General features: G+C 39.1%; 1 protein-coding gene across 1 annotated transcript in view; it reads right to left on the bottom strand.

Annotated features, from left to right (window-relative positions):
- SUGCT (succinyl-CoA:glutarate-CoA transferase) overlaps positions 1-21035 on the bottom strand; it is a 790246-nt gene that overhangs the window by 541646 nt on the left and 227565 nt on the right. The window contains 1 exon segment of the mRNA XM_059934212.1: positions 3848-3919. Coding sequence (XP_059790195.1) covers positions 3848-3919 — 72 coding nt within the window.

Below are 21035 nucleotides of genomic sequence, written 5' to 3'. Positions count from 1 at the left end.
TGCTGTGCAGAACCTTTTTACTTTGATGTAGTCCCACTTGTTTATTTTTGCTTTTGTTGCCTTTGCTTTTGCCAATAAATATTCACCAAGACTGATGTCAAGAAGCTTACCACCTATGTTTTCATCTAAGGGTTTTATGGTTTCAGGTCTTATATTGAAGCCTTTATTTTATTTTGAGTTAATTTTTGTATATGATGTAAGATAGTGGTCCAGTTTAACTCATTTGCGTATGACTGTCCATTTCCCACCACTATTTATGGAAGAGATTGCCCTTTCCCCATTGTACATTCTTGGCTCCTTTGTCATAAATTAACTGACCACATATGAGTGGATTTAGTTTCGGCTGTCTATTCTGTCCCATTGATCTGTGTGTCCGTTTTTATGCTAATGCCATACTATTTTGATTACTATAGCTTTGTAATATAGTTTGAATCCAGGAGCATGAGGCCTTCTCCCTGTTCTTCCTTGTTCTTCTTTCTCAAGATTACTTTGGCTATTTAGGGTCTTTTGTGGTTCCATACTAATTTTATAATTGTTCTATTTCTGTAAAAAATGCCACTGGAATTTTGATAGGGATTGCATGGAATCTATAGATGGCTTTTGATAGTACTGACATTTTAACAGTATTAATTCTTCCAATCCATGAGGACAGAATATCTTTTCATAATATCGTTTCATTTACTTGTGTCTTCTTTAATTTCTTTCATCAATGTCTTACAATTTTCAGTGTATGGGTCTCTCACTTCCATGGCTAAATTTATCCCTAGGTATTTTATTCTTTTTGGTGCAATTGTAAGTGAGGCTGTTTCCTTAATTTCTATTTCTGATAGTTTGTTATTAGTGTACAGAAATACAATAGATTTTTGTATATTGATTTTTTTTTAAACATCTTTATTGAAGTATAATTGCTTCACAATGGTGTGTTAGTTTCTGCTTTATAACAAAGTGAATCAGCTACACATATACACACGTTCCCATATCTCCTCCCTCCTGCATCTCCCTCCCTCCCACCCTCCCCATCCCACCCCTTTATATCATGCAACTTTACTGAATTCATTTACTGTTCCAATAGATTTTTGGTGGAATCTTTAGGATTTTCTAACTATAAAATCATGTAATCTGCAAGTAGAAGCAATTTTACTTCTTCCTTCCCAATTCTGATAACTTTTCTTTCTTTTCCTTGCCTGATTGCTCTAGCTAGGACTTCCAATTCTATGTTGAATAACTTTGGTGAGAGTGGGCATCCTTGCCTTGTTCCTGATCTTAGAGGAAAAGCTTTCAACCTTTCACCACGGAACATGATGTTAGCTGTAGGCCTGTCATATATGGCCTTTATTATGTTGAAATATGTTCCTTCTATACCTAAGAGTTTTTTATTATGAATGTTGAATTTTGTCAAATACTTTTTCTATGCCTATTGAGATGATCATGATTCTTTTTTTTCATTCTAATAATATGATATATCACATTGATTGATTTGTGTGTGTTGAAACATCCTTGCCTCCCAGAAATAAACCCCACTTGATGATGGTGTATGATCCTTTTAATGTATTGTTGAATTAAGTTTGCTAATATCTTGTTGAGAATTTTTACCTCTGTGTTCATTAGGGACATTGGCCTGTAGTTTTCTTTTCTTGTGGTGTCCTTGCTGCGTTTGGTATCACAGTAATGCTGACCTTGTAAAATGAATCTGGAAGTGTTCCCTCCTCTTCTATTTTTGGAAGAGTTTGAGAACGACTGGCACTAATTCTTCTTTGAATGTTTGGCAGAATTTACCGATCTGGTCCTATACTTTTGTTTGTTGGGAGGTTTCTGATTACTAATTCAATCTTCTTACTAGTAATCAGTCTTTTCAGATTTTCTATTTCTTCATAATTCAGTCTTGGAAGGTTGTACATTTCTAGGAATTTATTCATTTCTTCTAGGTTGTCCAATTTGTTGGCATATAATTGTCCATAATAGTCCCTTGCAATCCTTTGTATTTCTGTGGTATCAATTATGACACCTCCTCTTTCATTTCTGATTTTTTTTTTGAACCTAGCTTAAGGTTTGTCAATTTTGTTTACCTTTCAAAGAACAAGCTCTCAGTTTCACTGATCTTTTCTATTGTCTTCTTAGTCTCTATTTCATTTATTTACACTCTGATCTTTGTTATTTCCTTCCTTCTACTAACTTTGGGCTTTGTTTGTTCTTCTTTCCCTAGTTCCTTGAGGTGTAAATATAGGTTGTTTATTTGAGATTTTTGTTTCCTGAGGTAGCCATCTATCGCTATGAACTTCCCTCTTACAACTGCTTTTACTGCAACCCATAAGTTTTGGTATGTTGTATTCCCATTTTAATTTGTCTCAAAGTTTTTTTTTAAATTCTTTTAATTTCTGCATTGATCCAATCATTTTTATAGCAGCATGTTGTTTAATCTCCACACATTTGTGATTTTCCAGTTTTTTTCTTGTAATTGGTTTCTAGTTTCATACCATTGTGGTCAGAAAAGATGCCTGATATGATTTCAATATTCTTAAATTTATTAAGACTTGTTTTGTGGCCTGACATATGATTTATCCTGGAGTATGCTCCATGGGCACTTGAGAAAGAATGTGTATTCTGTTGCTTTTGGATGGACTGTTTTTTATATACCTGTTTAGTCCATCTGGTCTAACTTAAGACCAATGTTTCCTTATTAATTACCTGTCTGGATGATCTATCCATTCATGTAAGTGGGGTAGTAAAGTCCCATACTATTATTGTATTGATGTCTAGTTCTTCCTTTAGCTCTGTTAATATTTGCTTTCTATATTTATGTGTTCCTATGCTGGGTGCGTAAATATTTACAAATGTTATATACTTTTGTTGGACTGACCCCTTTATCAGTATGCAATGCCCTTCTTTGTCTCTTATCACAAAAGTCTATTTTGTTGGATATAAGTATTGCTACCAGAGCTTTGTTTTGGTTTCCATTTGCATGAAATACTTTTTACATCCCTTCACTTTCAGTCTGTGTGTGTCCTTACATCTGAAGTGGGTCTCCTATAGGCAGCATACATATGGGTCTTGTGTTTTTATCTATTCATCTACTCCATGTCTTTTGAATGGTGAATTTAGTCCATTTCTATTTAAAGTAATTATTGATAGGTATGTACTTATTGCCATTTTGTTAATTGTATTCTGGTTGTTTTCTAGTTCCTCTGTTCCTTTCTTTTTCTCAGAAAAAAAATCCTGGCATTAAAAATCCCCTTAGGGGTTCCCTGGTGGCGCAGTGGTTGAGAATCTGCCCGCCAATGCAGGGGACACGGGTTCAAGCCCTGGTCTGGGAAGATCCCACGTGCCGCGGAGCAACTGGGCCCGTGAGCCACAACTACTGAGCCTGTGTGTCTGGAGCCTGTGCTCTGCAACAAGAGAGGCCGCAATAGTGAGAGGCCCGCGCACGGCGATGAAGAGTGGCCCCCGCTTGCCGCAACTAGAGAAAGCCCTTGCACAGAAACGAAGACCCAACACAGCCAAAAATAAATTAATTAATTAATTAATTTTTTTAAAAAAATCTCTTTAAAATGACATTTTTTCCCTTTTTGTTTGGACTAGTAGACAGGTCAATTTTTAGCATAATTTAAGCTACTATGATTCTTCATTTAAAAATACAGCCAGATACATCAATTTTACAAAACCAGAGTGCTAATTTAGACCCTGTCCTTAGCATTTGTAAGCATAGAAAAAGCATACTTTTAGGTGCTAACACAGGAAGTCTTGAGTATAGACTTAGCAACACTGCTCTAGGCAAAACTGAATTTTCCTGGCTTTGTGCAAAATGAGTTGTTGCATATATTATCCACCCATCCCAAATATTATAGATTACCTTGCACACAGTAGCAAACTGTTGGTTATTTCCTGCTCCGACTACAAGATATCCATCCTTGGTTTTAAAAGCCTAAAATAAATACATACATACATAAATATATAATTTTACATATTGAGAATACCACAAAAATTGGCTTTAACTTTTCAAACTTTTATATAGAATCCTTGTTCTAAAGTAATGTTATTAGTTAAATCAATATCAACTAATTAGTATACTTTTCTCTTATATTTGCATAGTTGTCATTTGAGGTTTTCAAAGCACTTTCTATCTCTTCCAATAACTGTTATATCATTGGAAGCAGGGGGGAAAATGTGTGACTTAGAAAAATAAAGAAAATACTGGATTTTTATTATAATTCATAACATCAAATTCTATATTCATTATAGTATGGATTAACGTTGGATTTTCCCCAAACTTTGTGTTTTGTTTGTTTCCCATTTTTCTCATAGGGCAAAAAGAATGATGGTACATTGTTTTCTACAAAGCATACAAAGAATACATGGAAAAAAGGAAGGAAATAAGGGAGGGAGGAGAGAAGGAGGAAAGAAAGGAGAGTGGGGTGGAAGGAAGATGAGTAATGGAGCTATATTTTTGTCTTTGAAAGTCTTAGATATAAACTTTTGGCTAATTTTCACTTTCTAGTAAGTGAAAAATGACACACCTAGACCTCGTGTGGCTTTATGTACCTGAGAATGCCTGTTCCTTTTAGGTGACATGTTCATTTGGTAAAAGCCAGAGACATATAAGTAACCGATGCCTCCACCTCCCATAGCCTTAGCCCCATGGAGTACTTTGCAGCCCTCCCTGATCCACATTTGATCACAGTGATGGTCGGAGGAACCAAATTTTACCCTCAGAAGGCCTCATTCCTGCTTTCTTTAAGTAAATGAGTTGTTTTAGTTTCCTCTCTATGTAAAACTTGCTCTGTATCTCCACCGACTTTTTCTTCACTTACACCTGCCTCTGAGAAAGATAACTTCTATCTTCCTTGGCACATCTTACTCCTAGGCTAATGACCTTAGTTTTACCTTCACTCACATCCTTCAGAACCCTGCTCAATTAACTTTTATGTCTTCACTTACACTGGATCCTTTTCTTCTGCCTACATATAAGCTCGTGCTTACACTAAAAATATTAGAAATAAAATAAAATTTGGGGCTTCTCTGGTGGCGCAGTGGTTAAGAATCCTCCTGCCAATGCAGGGGACACGGGTTCGAGCCCTGGTCTGGGAAGATCCCACATGCCGCAGAGCAACCAAGCCCGTGCGCCACAACTACTGAGCCTGCGCTCTAGAGCCCGTGAGCCACAACTACTGAGCCTGCGCTCTAGAGCCTGCGAGCCACAACTACTGAGCCCGTGAACCTAGAGCCCGTGCTATGCAACAAGAGAAGCCACTGCAATGAGAAGCCCATGCACCGCAACGAAGAGTAGCCCCCACTCACCGCAACTAGAGAAAGCCCACATGTAGCAACAAAGACCCAACTCAGCCAAAAATAAATAAATAAATAAATAAACTTTTTAAATAAATAAATAAAATAAAATAAAGTTTGCATCAATCCTGACACCCCTCTCAAGCTATCTTGAAATTTTCTCCCTTCCCTCTATCTCTAAATAATATTAAAGTGTCAGTTCTTCACCAACCACCACATTCCAATGCCCTTTGTCATCAGGATTCTTATCCTAACACTACACTGAAATAATTCTTTCTTGACCTCTCTGTATTATTTGGTACTGTTAACCATACCCTCCTTCAGGAAACTGTCTTGTCTCTAGGCTTTGTCTGGGTTCATCTCCAATCTCTCTGACATGTTTTCCACATGCCCCTTTTACAGGATTATCTTCTCCTAACCTTCAGCATTACTTAAGCGTCTGTATTTGGTCTTTTACTTCACTTGCTTCTTATGGTAGCCACTAGCCACATGTCAGTATTAAATTTAAATAAACTAAAATTAAATCAGCCAGTCACAAAAGACTACAAATTGTGATTCCATTTATATGAAATGTCCAAAATCGGCAAATCCATGGAGACAGAAAGATTAGTGCCTGCCTAGGGCTGAGGAAATTGGGGAAATTTGGAAAGTGACTGCACTAGTACCGGCTTTCTTACTGAGGCAATGAAAATGTTCTAAAATTCACTGTGGTAATGGCTGCACAACTCTGTGAATGCACTAAAAACCATTGAATTGTACAGCTTCAATGGATGAACTGTATGGGATGTGAATTATATCTCAATAAAGCTGTTATTAAGAAAAATTAAGTTAACAGTTCAGTTACACTGACATACTAGCTACATGTCAACCATTCAATAGCTATATGTGGCTAGTGGCTGCCATGTGAGACAGTCCAGATAGAGAACATCACAGAAAGTTCTGTAGTACAGTGCAGGTAGACTCAGTTGGTTGACTGTATTTTTTTTTTCTTTTATTCTTCCTATATACTATGTGGTATCCGAAGAATGTGAGGCAATTAATAAATGGTTATAAAATGTTAATAAATCACTCAAATGATTGCTTCCGTATAATAGAGTTGTGGCTAAAATGGATCTCAAGCAAAACACTATAATCGAAAAAAAAAAAAAAAACACTATAATCGGGTTTTATTCTATTTACATTTTTGCTTGATTTGGAAATTAATGCTACTGAGATATTACATGAACTATTTTAAATGTTTATATTCCCTTATCCACCAGGCAAGGGAATATAAAAGCAAAATTAGTGTTATACCTAATGCATTAGTGTTTCTCAAACTGCAGAAAGGAGGTCTACAACAGAGCTATGAGTGAGGACAAGGATTTTGAGCAGAGACGTCTCAACAAACCATTGATAATTACGAAGTCACACAGGTTGTTTGTTGGCTTTCTTTTTTATGGGGGAAGGGTGAGTTGGGGAGTGGATAAGCAATGTGAAGTAACAATGTGTGTTGCCAAGTATAACATGAAGAAAGGTTTTCAAAATTTTGGATCAGTGACATGTTCAATGAGTTTACATTTTGGGGGGGTGTTCATTTCCTTTTAATTAATAAAGAAGTGCCTGTTTCTTCCTTAAGCCTGAACCATAACATGAAACATGTTTTTACCAATATAATTTTTTTTTTTAATTTTAAGCAGAGGTAATTAGTTAATGACCATTGGAAAGTAAATACTGAATAGCAGCTCAGCCACCAGGATATAATTAGACTAAGGCTCCCCAAGTAGACTTGTTAGGATGAAGGTAAGATTGTGAGTTCTTTACACGATTATTTGTTCCCTGTTATTATTGCTACAGTGTTTATTTAATAAATATATTTTAAATAAGAACTTTAAAGTACTATATTTTGCTATATACTGAATGTTTATATCCTCCTCAAATTCATATGTTGAAATCCTAACCCCCCAGTGTGATGGTATTAGGAGCAAGAACACAGCCATCTCTGAACCAGGGAGTAGGCCCTCACAAGACATCAAATCTGCCAGCACCTTGATCTGGGACCTCCTAGCCTTGAGAACTGTAAGAAATAAATGTCTGCTGTTTTAGCCACCCAGTCTATGGCATTCTGTTATAGCAGCCCAAATGAACTAAGAAATTGGTACTGAGAAATGGAGTGCTGTAACAAATACCTAAAAATGGGGAAGCAGCTTTAGAACTGGGTAATGGGCAGAAGCTGGAAGTTTTGAGGTGCGTGCTAGAAAAAAGTCTGCATTGCTGTGACTGGACTCTTAGGGGCAATTCTATTGAAAGCTCAGAAATAAAAGAGAGTTGTAGAGAAAGCCTCAATCTTCTCAGAGAATACCTAGGTAACCCTGAACAGAATGCTGGTAGAATGCTGGGCGTAAAAGCCATATTGATGAGGTCACAGATAGAAATGAAGAACATGATATTGGAAACTGGAGGAAAGGTGATCTTTGTTATAAAGTGGCAAAGAACTTAGCTGAATTGTGTTCATGTTCTAGCGTTTTGCAGAAGTTAGAAACTTCTGCAAGTGATGAAACTGGATATTTAACTTAAGCTATTTCTAAGCAAAACATTGAAGGTGTGAATTGGCTCCTCCTGACCGTACAATATAAATAAATATAAATATAGTGCAAGTTAAAGACAAGCAAAGAGGAAGCAGAAATTAAAGATTTGGAAAATTCTCAGCCCATCAATACTGTAAAAAATGAGAAAGTATGGTCAGAAGGAATCACTAAGGGGATGGCCAAGTGACCGTTTAAGGAGATGTCCTTCAGTAGGTGAATGGGTAATGCACTGTTATACGTCCAGAAAACGGAATATTTTTCAGCACTAAAAGGAAATGAGCTATCAAGCCATGAGAAGACACAGAGGAACTTTGAATGAATATTACTAGGAAGCTAATCCGAAAAGGCTACATACTGTATGATTCTCAACTATATGACAATCTGGAAAAGGCAAAACTATGGACACAGCAAAAAGATATCAGTAGTTGTCAGAGACTGTGGGGAGGTAAAGATGAATACGCAGAGCATAGAAAATTTACAGGGCAGTGAAAATACTCTGTATGATACTATAATGGTGGATAAATGTCATTTGTCTAAATCCATAGAATGGACAACACCAAGTGTGAACCCTAATGTAAACTATGAATTTTGGATGATTATAATATGTCAATGCAGTTATACCAATTTTACATGTGGAGGCTGTGCGTGTGTAGAGGGAGGAGATATATGGGAAAATTCCTATACTTTCTGTTCAATCTGGAACCTAAAACTGCTCTAAAAAATTAATTTAAAATAAAGAAAAGCAAGAAGCATCCTCGTGGTGATGATAACATTCTGTATCTCAATGTCAATATCCTGGTTGTGATATTGCACTAGAGTTTTGCAAGATGTTACCAATGGGATAAACTGGGTAAAGGGTACACAGGCTCTATCTCTACTATTTCTTAAAATACATGTGAATCTACGATTATTTCAAAAGTTTTTCTTAATTAATTTTTTAAAAAGATGATGGCGTATTAGATTAGGGCCCTGACAACAGAGGAGGAAGAAAATGGGTTCAAGAAATATTTAGGTGGTAAAATCTACTCATTTGGTAATCTACTAGTTGGTAATGACTTGAATATGATGGTTAAGAGTTGAAGGCTGAGGAAGAAGAAGGTGTCATGGGTAACATGTAGGATTCTGAGGAACTTTTGAGATACTCCAGTGGAAATTTCAAGTGAGCAGGACTTGGGGACCAGATGAAAGGCTGAGCTGTAGATAAAACTTGGGAGTCACTGGCTTATAATCTATAAGTGAAGCTATCACATAGATGAAGTCACTTAGGAAGAGAGTTCAGGCTGTAGAGCGGGAAAAAAAAGGGAGCCAAGGGATAATCTGAAGGCCACCCCCATTTGAAGCCCAGGCAGAAGAGGAGTTAGCCAGGGAATAAGATGAGGACTGAAGAATGCCCACAAGGTGGTCTTTCATCAACTCAGCAAGTGCTGTGCTGGTGTCACAAAGTGGACAGAATGCAGTTTGAAATGGATCAAGGATTAAGGAACAGTTATGGAGATGGAGACAGAACATGTGAACATCTGTTTGAGAAGTCTGGCTATGAGGGGGGAGAATAAGCAAAAGACTGAGAACATAGGATGGGCACGGGTGCAGATACAGGTCCGCATGATGGTTTGGTGATGGGAAGTTGAGGAAGTTCCCGGTGGATGCTTCTATTTGCTTGTGAACTAAGGGGTGAAGTCATCAGCTGAGAGCAGCGTTGGGATAAATGAGACTGGAAGACCGAAAAGAGTGGAGACGTTCTGATGTATCATTGAAGAGAAAGGGACAGAAAAGTGGCCAGATAAGCATAACTGGAATGCTGAAGTGCTGAGAGCCCAAATGAGTGATTTTCTCCATCGTCTCTCAGTTTCAGACGTAGAATAAATGGATATTTGCATTCTCTAGCGTTTTGTCAGATGGATATGACAAAAGATACAGGTGTAGGAAAATTAGAAAACTAGCCAGAAGGTTATTGAACCATGAGCTATGGACTATCTAGATATGGAGGAAGGTGATAGAGACAGTAGGAGGTTATGGATAGGGCAAAGGGAGAGGTGTCAGTGGATAAGAAATCCTGAGGAAGTCACAGACCAACCATAGTGGGAGTAGTTGAACATGCACGGTGGAAGACAGGAGACTATGGATGGTCAAGATGTAAAATGCTTCATGTAGTGTTTACTGAAGCGAAGCAGTTTCAATGTGAAGTGAGAGCTACAGTGTGAGGTGAATAGAATAGTTGCTGATAAAAGGTAAGGACTCAATAGATATTATTATTAAATAGTTACTAATATGCTGGTTCCTACATAAAAGGAACTCCCTAGTGCACTCTAAGCCTTTGGATCTTGATTCCTGGGCCCTTAGCCACTCTGCAAACTCTCTTACCTCATAGCCTTGGTCACCTCACTCCCCATACCAGGCAAGATTAGTGACCACATGCTATGCACACACACACCTCCAGCAGGTTTTCCATCACAGGAAGAACTAAAATCAAAAGCATCAGACTGGCCCACAAACACTCAGGGCTGGGATGTTTCCCTGGTAAAGAATTTAAGCCTCAAGAGGAAAGAAACAATTGCTTCTGCATGAAATGATGAGGGAAAGGGCAGCAAGTGTCTGTAGTTTTGAAAGGACAGGCCAACACCAAGCCTTTCCTCATAGGAGACCAGATTTCATTATTCCTGAGAAAATAAACACCTCTCATTGTGAGCTGTGCTTATTCAAGGGTGACAAGTTGCACTGGTAGGGAGACCACACAAATCGCACGGTTTTCTTCACATTCTAGTCATAATCAACCCCTTCTCCTTGGGAGAAAGGTGGTTTTCAGGCTGAGAAAATACTGATGGATCAAGGGATTAGATATCCCAAGGAAACTGCACAACTTATGAGCACATTGGGAGACATGTAAAGAGGACACAGGGGTTCAAAGTTTAGTTCCTGTAGTTAGAGCAGTTTCAGATGTAAAATGTGACCACACCTGAGAAACTGAAGGGGAGAGATGTTAACATACAGGGGTAGAGAATACTGAGCAGACATGAAAGCAGAGAAGTAAGAGGGTCAGTCAGGAATTCCCATTGCTCTTGAAGTTGCTATTGATCCCCAGATACTGTGCTTTCTGAGCTTCCAGCCATGCTAACCTGCTCTGACGATGTCTTCATTATTGAGCTGACTAAAGACAGAACTACAGAAGGACTTCTAGAAGTTCTGCATCAACTCAATATATTATCAGACGATCAAATGGGAAAAGAAAAACAGGAACTTCCTCCGTCACCCTCTCAAACTACCGTATCGGCGCATCAGTATTTTCTCTGATCTAAAAAAGGTACATACAGTTGGTAGTGTGCCTACTTCAAAAAACAAGAGCACAAACTTCAAACCCTCCTGGAGCTACTTAATTTTTAACAAGATTTTCTTCCACAAAAGGTAACCATTGCTAAACGACTTCATCATCCACTGGAAAGAGACATTCCATGAAGTTTAACTCATGGCCATGAGAATGTTTTCTGGAATGTCAAGAAGTTACTGACTTTGGGTCTGTGCTAGTACATCGTGACAAATTTAGAGCAGTATTTCCTACCACTAACCGTTCAGTTCACCTTATGGCTGAGCCAGATGGCAATGAGGCACAAACTGCTTACGGCTCAAGAACAGTCATCTATGGGACGGAACTGTGCAAAGTGGTACAGGAGCCCGGGAGGCCCTAATTTCACCTACTACCTATTTCTCTACACATTTTTTCATAGGGAATAAGCAGTTTTGAACACCCATTTCTAAATACTAAATACAAGCCCTTGTCCTGAATTCTAGAATAGCTTTGAAAGCAATATTATGTATTGATTTCCTGCCACCCCAGATCCAGGTCAGGATTTTCCAATACCATAGGAAGTTTGAATGTTGAGGTCCTTCAAATCAATTAAATTCCATTTCAAATAAAAAATATTTAGAATTTTCAATCACTCATTATCTGATACTAGGTATGGAGGCAAGGGCAAGAAAGGAAATGGAAACTGTCTTATTTTGTATCTTCTTCACAAATTATCAGTGGATATTATTTTTCTTAAAAAAAGAAGGCTTTTGTGAGGAAAGCCGGCTGTTATTCAAGAAGGCAGCCATCGTGTATCTTGGACATAATGTACAATGGCACATGGGGCTGTTTTTCCTGGAAAGTATGGGTTAGAAACCAGTTTTGATGATTCTGAATCAACTGTTTTATAAATTGATTGTTTTAAGCCAGATTGTTTTGGAAGAGCCTGCCAAAAGCACCTACTATTTAACGGAAAGTAACAAAAATTTCTGGACGAAGAGTCCACAATGATTTTTCAGGAGCTCTTCAAGGTAAAAATTCCTTGACTGTGTTAAGCATTTTTTAAGTGCTCTTTGTTTTATCTCCAACATGTTACAACAGTCATAGTTCCGTACTAGTTATGTACCATACGTGAGAATATCATTTCTGACAATGAGCCTACATTTATCTAAGACTAGTTAAAAGCATTCATAGGCTAGAACTTTATTCAGGCTGTCACCATTAACAGTTCACCTTCTAGCAAAAAATATAGCTAGAACATAATATTAACCACAGTTACAATAAGAATATTATTGTAAAGTGGATGATAGAGTGGATTGCCAATAAGATTTTTGAAACATATTTTAATTCCATCATGTCTCAAGATTTATCAATGATAAAACGTAAGGCACACACGGTTAAGACTGGGATTAGGGGAGAGGCCTGACATTAGACCTACCCACTAGACCTGAAGAGGCACTGGGGTACAGGTCCAGTTGAAAGTGGAATTTCAGCCCAGAGTATAGAAAGTGTGAATAAGCATGGCTTAGGAATGGAGTAAGAAATTTTGACAGACTAATTCTTTTTTTTTTTTTTTTTTTAATAGCTACTTTATTTATTTATTTATTTATTTATTTTGGCTGTGTTGGGTCTTCGGTTCGTGCGAGGGCTTTCTCTAGTTGCGGCAAGCGGGGGCCACTCTTCATCGCGGTGCGGGGACCGCTCTTCATCGCGGTGCGCGGGCCTTTCACTATCGCGGCCCCTCCCGTTGCGGGGCACAGGCTCCAGACGCGCAGGCTCAGTAGTTGTGGCTCACGGGCCCAGCCGCTCCGCGGCATGTGGGATCTTCCCAGACCAGGGCTCGAACCCGTGTCCCCTGCATTAGCAGGCAGATTCTCAACCACTGCGCCACCAGGGAAGCCCGACAGACTAATTCTTGAAAGTCTGACAGTAGGCAGTCGGCTCCTGAGATTTATAGGCAGAGGCTGCAGGATCCCAGTTATGGGAATGAGGTTCAGAGACTTGCCTCCAAATTCCCACAGGAAGAATTGTGAAAGCAAGCCAAAGGGTGGAGGGATAGTAACCAGATAGTTAACTAGATGAGAACCTCAGAGAATATAAGCAAAAGCAGAAGCCCAAGCCTTTGAACAAAGACATATGAAGCAATGACAGTGACATCAGGTGAGCATGGGAGTCTGGCTGGCAGATAAGAACTTAGAGCCTGCTGCAGCTACACCAAGCATCTAGGACAATATCTGGCATAATAGAAGCTTAATACATTTTATTAAATCAAGGCCGATGTATTAATGCTCGATCACAGCAAACCAAGAAATTCAAGAAATAGTAGACAGTATACAAAAGGCTTGCTGGCAAAACTAGGAAACATGAAGTAGGAAAGAGGAGGAAGTGTCAGGGACCCAAAGGTGAGGACTCACTGAGAATGACAAACATACTCAGAATTGATTCCCACAACAAACTTCCTTCTTCACAGGTTATTGCCTAAGTTTAAGGGTGAAGATAAGTTTAAAGAGAGATGGAGAATACAACTCCATTAGGAGTTCCGGATGTATCCTGTAGTTGGAACAATGTAAGACTCAGTCCCCTTAATTAAGTACTTATTCATGCTACCATGGTCAAAATTTAGCCCATTCACAAGACAGCCCTCCCATTTTCAGAGGCCATTTAGGTGGCCTGAAAGATCTCTTCCTTTATCTCCCTAACGCTCAAAGCCAAGGGTTTCTTAACCCATTGTGGTGTTTGGAGGCAAGGAAGTTGTTATCCTATAGGATGGTGAGGAGAAATCTCCTAGCATCTCACCACAGGGCAGGACCATCAAGGATGCATTCATACTGCCACCACCTCCAACCATCAATTCCATCATCATCACCCCAATCCGGTACCCATAGCAGATGTTGCTATGTAACTTTGGCACTCTGTCTTGAAGCATATAGGATCAGCCTTAGTATTCTTTCCAACAAATAACCCAGATAGCTACTACCAAATAACTGAACATTAACTGGAAGTAAAATTTCTTTTCCATCCAAATATAAAATGGGTTCCTGTACAGAGCCTTGGAATCTAAAGTATACAGGTTCGCAAAACATCTTTGGGCTTGGCCCAAAGATCATGGGAAGAACTAATGGCTACTCAACTTATGCAGTGAAGAATAAGTGCTTATGGTAAGGCCCGGCTGACTCACAGGAGCAAGTGAAATGTAGTCCTCATGGGATAACCAAGAATCTTAAACAAGTCAACTCCAGGGTCCAAAAAAGCTTAGAGGAAGGCTCCATCTTAAATATTTATAGACATCTCTAACTAAGGAAAGTGATGGAAAAGGTGGTAGTCTGCACGCTGCTGGTAGGACCTTGATGAGATGGCCACATTCCAGGATCTGAACCGGTTCTTTAAAGGACTCATTCCTTCTTCTGTGTGATCAGGACCTGGGAGCCTAACTCAGGCCATCTGTCATGCATGTGAGATTAAGGTAGAGACCAGAATGATGAATTGCTACTGTATAGTGAGAAATAACTATATTAGAGGACAGAATCTTTGAAGACTAAATGATCAATGAATTCTCTCTCTGGGAAACTAAAAATCAGAAGGCAAAATTAACAGAATTGAGCATGGATTAATTACTTCTTGTCTCAAGTCCTTATGAATCTGGAAACTGAGTGAAGCCTGAATCTTCGATGGAAAGGTCAGTAGATCCTTCTGTGTGTGCCTGTAAGAAGCAGGGGAAAACGAGCCCAGGCAGAGGGAGTCATGCTGAATTGCTAGAGGACTGAAGTCTCAAAATGTACCTCAACTATTTCCATTTCATGACGTACAAGAAAAAACAATATGTACTCTGAATATTATTCTGTACATTCCTGTTTCAATCACTGGCGACCCAAAAGCGTTGGACTCACTCACATGGGCACATACACCACAACTGAGGTCATGGGAGTGTTATGCAAGGTTCTTTTGCGTCAAAATTTAGACCAACTAGGAAGTTGTCCCTTCCAAAGTAATTTAACATCAGAGCCATTAGAAGCATTCTTCCAAAACAACCTGAAAAAGCTTTTTCAGTAAGTCCTTCCAGTAGGTCAAAAGGTGAAGAAAGCAATAATTCTTTTCTCATCTCCATAACCACTTAAGAAAAGGTATTTGGTATTTCTATAACCCCTGCCAACATTAACAGGTCATATTAGCTAAAAGGTCAGGGGTTACAGGAGATTCTGTTTTATTTTAGAGTTTATTCTCTGTTTGAATAATTGTTTCATTTCAGTTCCTCTGGGATTCATGCTCTGTAAATAAAGATGGGAGCTAGTTAAGCATTTTTATGCATAATAGAATGTGCTGGAAATAATTTACCATTGCTTGTCTTCTCAAACACTGAAATTCTTCATCCCAATTACGGTAAATGTTTAATTTCCACTCCTCCCTCAACACCCCCGAAGAAGCAGCTCTGTACATGGTATGACCGACCACTCCTCATCCCTGGTTGACGAGACTCATGTGGATACTACTCCCAAGCCAGCCAATAGATTCAGCGATCAGGAATCAATTACATAAGCTTGATAATTCAAAAGGCCACTTGGGGGTGGGGCTGGAATGACCATATGAGGCTTAAGTAAGTAAGTAAGAAAGCCTCAGAAAGACTAAAACTGAGACAAAAGACCAGACTACACCAAAGAAACAGACAAGGACTAAGCAACTGCCGCATGCCCGACGGCATCCTGAGTCTCATGAAATGGAACTGTACTTTCCTTTCTGCAAAACCTCTGTAGCTTTACAATAGCCTCCCCTTATCCACCCCCCCATCCCTGTTTATGAGTTAGCTTGACTGCATTTCTGCTTGTTAGAACCAAAAAAGATTTAATCCTAGATTTCCTAAACTATGCTATATGATGCAAATTCAGGGTCAGTATGTGACTGAAGTTCTCCTGCACACTGGAGTTTGGAGGAGTAGTGAACAAGAAGGCTGGGTCTATATCTTATGGACTGACGATCTGTTTGCTCCACACAGGGCCTGACATATAGGAGGATCTCATTTATTTGAAAATGGTTTTTTACAGAAGATTTTAAGCCAGAATTTCCCAAATTAGTTTCACAAAACACTGTTCCATAGGGTGTTAATAACAATGTTCCCTCTGTTTTTCTCTCTCAGCACCACACACAAAACTTTTCTTCACTTGAATAAGTTTGAGAAATGCAAGCTCAACAGCTTTTTTACTCTACTTTTCAAAACCCTTAATGTGCTAGCAAATTTATGAATCTCCAAAAGGGGCCTACAATTTTAAAAAAGGAGTTTGCCAAATTAGTTTGATCATGAAACTCTTTTTGGTAAGAATGCCAATTAATTTTTCCCAGAAGAGTGTTCCACAGAAAAGTTTGAAAAGGGCCAGGCAAACTGTCAGGCCTATACAGGAGCAAGGACCCTGCTGACATCCAGAAGAATCTATAGAGTGTGACCTTTCATTTTCTTCAGTGTTGTTTCACAAATTAACTGATATATTTAAAGTCTGATTTAATATTATCCCCTAAAGAATAAACTATGTTTGCAATTTTATACAAGTCCCTAAATGAAGGCTTTGGTTAAACGCCAAGAGAATGCTGATTTATTTTGCCTTAATCCATATTTTCCATCCAATAAAGTTCAGTTTTTTAAATATGATAGCTAATTATTTAGACAGGGTGTCTTTTTAAAAATGATCATGAAATCTCATTCATCAGGTGTTCTGAGAAGAAAATGACATTTGCAAAGACCAAATAGTTTAAGTTCTTCAGGAACTTCCCTCCACATGTTGTTCAATGAATATTCAGTTTTTAATTACCTAACTATATATAATAAATTATTTTGCTCTCAGATAGTAGTCCGTCTCTGCTTCCATTCTCTACCATTCATTCATTCCTCCCTTCCTTGCCTGGGATGGCTCCTATTCAGCACTTCACCAAATCTACTCTCAACTGACATCTTAATCACAACATTTTTTTCTCAAAGCCCTCACTTTTTTTGATCTCCTTGCCCCTCCTAAACGCCCTCTCCTGTTTTACCCTGGAGAGAAACTATGCAATCTTACTTCCTTCCAATCCAATTCCTCCTACTCTGTGGGATTTCTGTGCTTTTCTCCTCAGTCTCTTTCTTCTCCTTCAGCTTTGTGACCTCACTCACTCTCAGAGATTGAACCATGACTTCTACAGGAATTCTCTTTGTAACACTGACCCACTTCCAAATTCTTGTCCTAAATTTTTCAAAGTTGGTAATAAACTGAACCACTTAACTACCATCTAAACCAGGACTGTGACAGGTTAGAAAACCACTTGGGGGGCTTCCCTGGTGGCACAGTGGTTGAGAATCTGCCTGCCAATGCAGGGGACACGGGTTCGAGCCCTGGTCTGGGAAGATCCCACATGCCGCGGAGCAACTAGGCCCGGTGAGCCACAATTACTGAGCCTGCGCGTCTGGAGCCTGTGCTCCGCAACAAGAGAGGCCGCGATAGTGAGAGGCCCGCGCACCGCGATGAAGAGTGGCCCCCGCCTGCCACAACTAGAGAAAGCCCTCACACAGAAACGAAGGCCCAACACAGCCATAAATAAATAAATAAAATTAAAAAAAAAAAAAAGAAAACCACTTGGGGAACACCATCATAAAGCTGGAACACATAAAGGGTAAAAGTGTAATGAGAAAGACCCGCTCATGAGAAAAGGTGGGAGGAAAAAAGACTTCCCTGAATAATCTGAATCATGGCTTTTCCTTAAAGAGGTTCAAATCTATCAGTAGGGTCTGAATAGCAAAAGCCAAAAAAATGGTCCCTGCTTTCCATTAGGTCCCTTAGGGTGCCATGCAAGAAGTAAGTACAAACTCTATTTGGAAGGACACCCTCAACCTAAATTGCAAAGGATTTACACTGAGACAGCCCAATTATCTTTGAGCCCACAATCCAACATTACACAATATACAAGGAAATAAGCTACTATGAGCAGGAGGTGGCAGAAACGATAAAGAGTAGAATCAGAATCACAAGATCTTCAACTAATGGTGTTTCCAGATATAAAACATAAAATAACCACAGCTAAAATGTTTTTTAAAATGAGGGGTAGATTCAAACATATGAGAAAAGTATAAGTTACTCTCAAAAAAGGTACATTTTTTAAAGAACAAGATAGAATTTTTAAAAATAAAAATATAATTGATATTTAAAACTCAATGGACAGGTTACAGAGCATATCAGAAAGCTGAAAGGAGAATGGCTGCCTGGAATAGAGGTTTTTAAAAATTAGCTAGAATTCAGCATAAAAAAGAAGAGATCAAAAACGTAAAAGTGATATTAAGAGACAAGGAGGTTAAAATTAAAGCATCCAAATGGAGTTATAGATGGAGAGAACAGAGAAAATGAGGGAAATGCTATATATGAAAAGCTAATGCCTGAGAATTAATTCTGTAAACTCAATGGATCCCAAGTGGGACAAAGAAGAAGAAACGTACATCTAGATAAACCATAATAAAACTGAAGAGTATCAAAGACAAAGTAAGAATGTTACAATCATCCAAATAAAAAGATAATCTGTCCTTTTTAAGAATGTCATTTAGATCGGTAACAGAAACCTCTATAGCAATAATAGAAGTCAGGTGATAATTCTGAGCTATAATAACAGACAACATAGGATTTCTTTTCAACATAAAAGTTTATACCTAACTAAAATATTCTTAAAGAATAATCTTGAAATAAAGTCATTTTCAGACTAATAAAGTCCGAGAGAGTTTATCACCACCAGATCCTCACCAAAGCAATTTCTAAAAAAATATGCTTTAGAAAGAAGGAAATTAAACCTAGAAAGAATGAGATACAAAAGGGAATGGTGAGAAAATAAAATAAAATATAGTATTTGAGTGAATCTAAAACACTAATATTAAAATAATAATAATTAGTAAGGCAGTAATGAGGATGAACCACTAAGATCTCCCTTCAAGAGAGAACGTGATGTGGGGTGACATCAGCAAGATGGCAGAATAGGAAGCCCCAGATCCTCTTTCCCTCAACAACAGTACATAGACCAATTCCCTTTGTGAGAAATCCAGAAAATGGTTAAGAGGTTCCTGCACGCCAGGTCCCCAGGCAAGTGTGAAACCAGTCACATCAAAGCCAGTAGGAAAATTTGTGGCACTCGTCTGCCATACCCCCCCAACCCCTACTCAGTGCATCATTATTGGGAGAAAACTCCAGTTGCTGGCTTCTTCCTGGGGAGGGAAAGAGAAGACTGAGACATACAGCCACTGTGCAGGCTTTTTGAGACGCTGCCTGAGGGACGAGGTTTCTGTCTCACCTGTCTCAGAGAACTTACAGGACACAGTATACTCTAGACGCCTGAGGGCTGCTGAGGAAAAAAAAGAGAGAGAGAGGGAGAGAGAGAGAGAACTGGGTGGCATCTACTATTCCAGAGGACCCACAGTATGACAGACAGAGGTGTACAACGAAGTGGCCGCTCACTCAAACAGGGGAAGAGACGAGTAAAGTACGCATCCAATATTCCAGCTCTTCAGGCGGCTGCTTAAGCAACTGGCTTCTGCCTCTCCAGTCTCAGAGCACTTATGTGACACAACATACACTAGATACCTGGGGGATGCTGAGAATAAAAGACAGCTGGGAGTTTGCTGTACATCTAGAGAACCTGCAGTACTGCAAACAGACACCAGAGGGAGGAAGAGATTATGAGATCCTGAAAAGAGAAAGTGCAGTCCAGGGAAGATGCATCCACCAAAAAGGTTTAAAAGGCCTCCAGGATCTCTAGCTAGGCTGATTGGTAAAGGTCTTTCCCTTTACAGAGCCAGCACATAAAGACTGGAAAGGTGGCTGTGGTTTTTCAAATGCATGGATCCCAGCACAAAGTTATAAGGCACATGAAGAAACGGAAGCATGGCCCAATCAGAGGAACAAAATTATTCTACAGAAAGCGACCCTAAAAAAAAAGGTTGCTATGAATTACTTGACAAAGAATTCTAAATAGCCATCATAAAGATGTTTGATGAGCTCAGGGAAACTATGCAGGAATAAAATGAGACAATCATTAAAGAGAGAGAAAATACAAAGAACTAAAATGAAATTTTGGAGCTGAAGAATACAGTAGCTGATTGAAAAAATTCACTAGAGTTTGTTGTTCACTAAGTTAACCAACAGCAGACTTAACCAGACAGAAGAAAGAATCAGTGAACTCAAAGATGAGTCATTTTAAATTATCCAGTCACAGGAGCAAAAAGAAAAAAGAATGAAGAAAGCATAAGGGACTTATGAGACACAATAAAGCAGACCAATATACACATGTGAAAGTCCCAGAAAGAAAACAGAGAAAGGTGCAGAAGGACTATTGGGAGAAATAATGGTTAAAAACTTCCCAAATCCAGGGCTTCCTTGGTGGCACAGTGGTTAAGAATCCGCCTGCCAATGCAGGGGACACAGGTTCGAGCTCTGGTCTGGGAAGATCCCACATGCCACGGAGCAACTAAGCCCATGCATCACAACTACTGAGCCTGCGCTCTAGAGCCTGCAAGCCACAACTACTGAGCCCATGCACCACAACTACTGAGCCTCAGCTCTAGAGCCCGTGAGCCACAGCTACTAAAGCCCGCGCGCCTAGAGGTCATGCTCCACAACAATAGAAGCCACCGCAATGAGAAGCCCGCGCACCGCAATGAAGAGTAGCCCCTGCTCGCTGCAACTAGAGAAAGCCCGTGTGCAGCAACAAAGACCCAATGCAGCCAAAACTAAATTAATTAATTAAAAAAAAAAACTTCCCTAATCTGGGGGGAGAAATGGATATCTAGATTCAAGAAGCCAAAAAAACCTCAACTAGAATGAACCTAAAGAAGCAAGTCCTTCCCTATCAGTAATTACTCAAAATATAAATGGATTAATCCCTCCCATCAAAGGCATAGAGTGGCTGAATGAATAAAT

Source organism: Balaenoptera ricei, chromosome 9 (genome assembly GCF_028023285.1).
Source record: "Balaenoptera ricei isolate mBalRic1 chromosome 9, mBalRic1.hap2, whole genome shotgun sequence".
NCBI lineage: Eukaryota > Metazoa > Chordata > Mammalia > Artiodactyla > Balaenopteridae > Balaenoptera > Balaenoptera ricei.
This window is presented reverse-complemented; position numbering and strand designations above follow the sequence as displayed.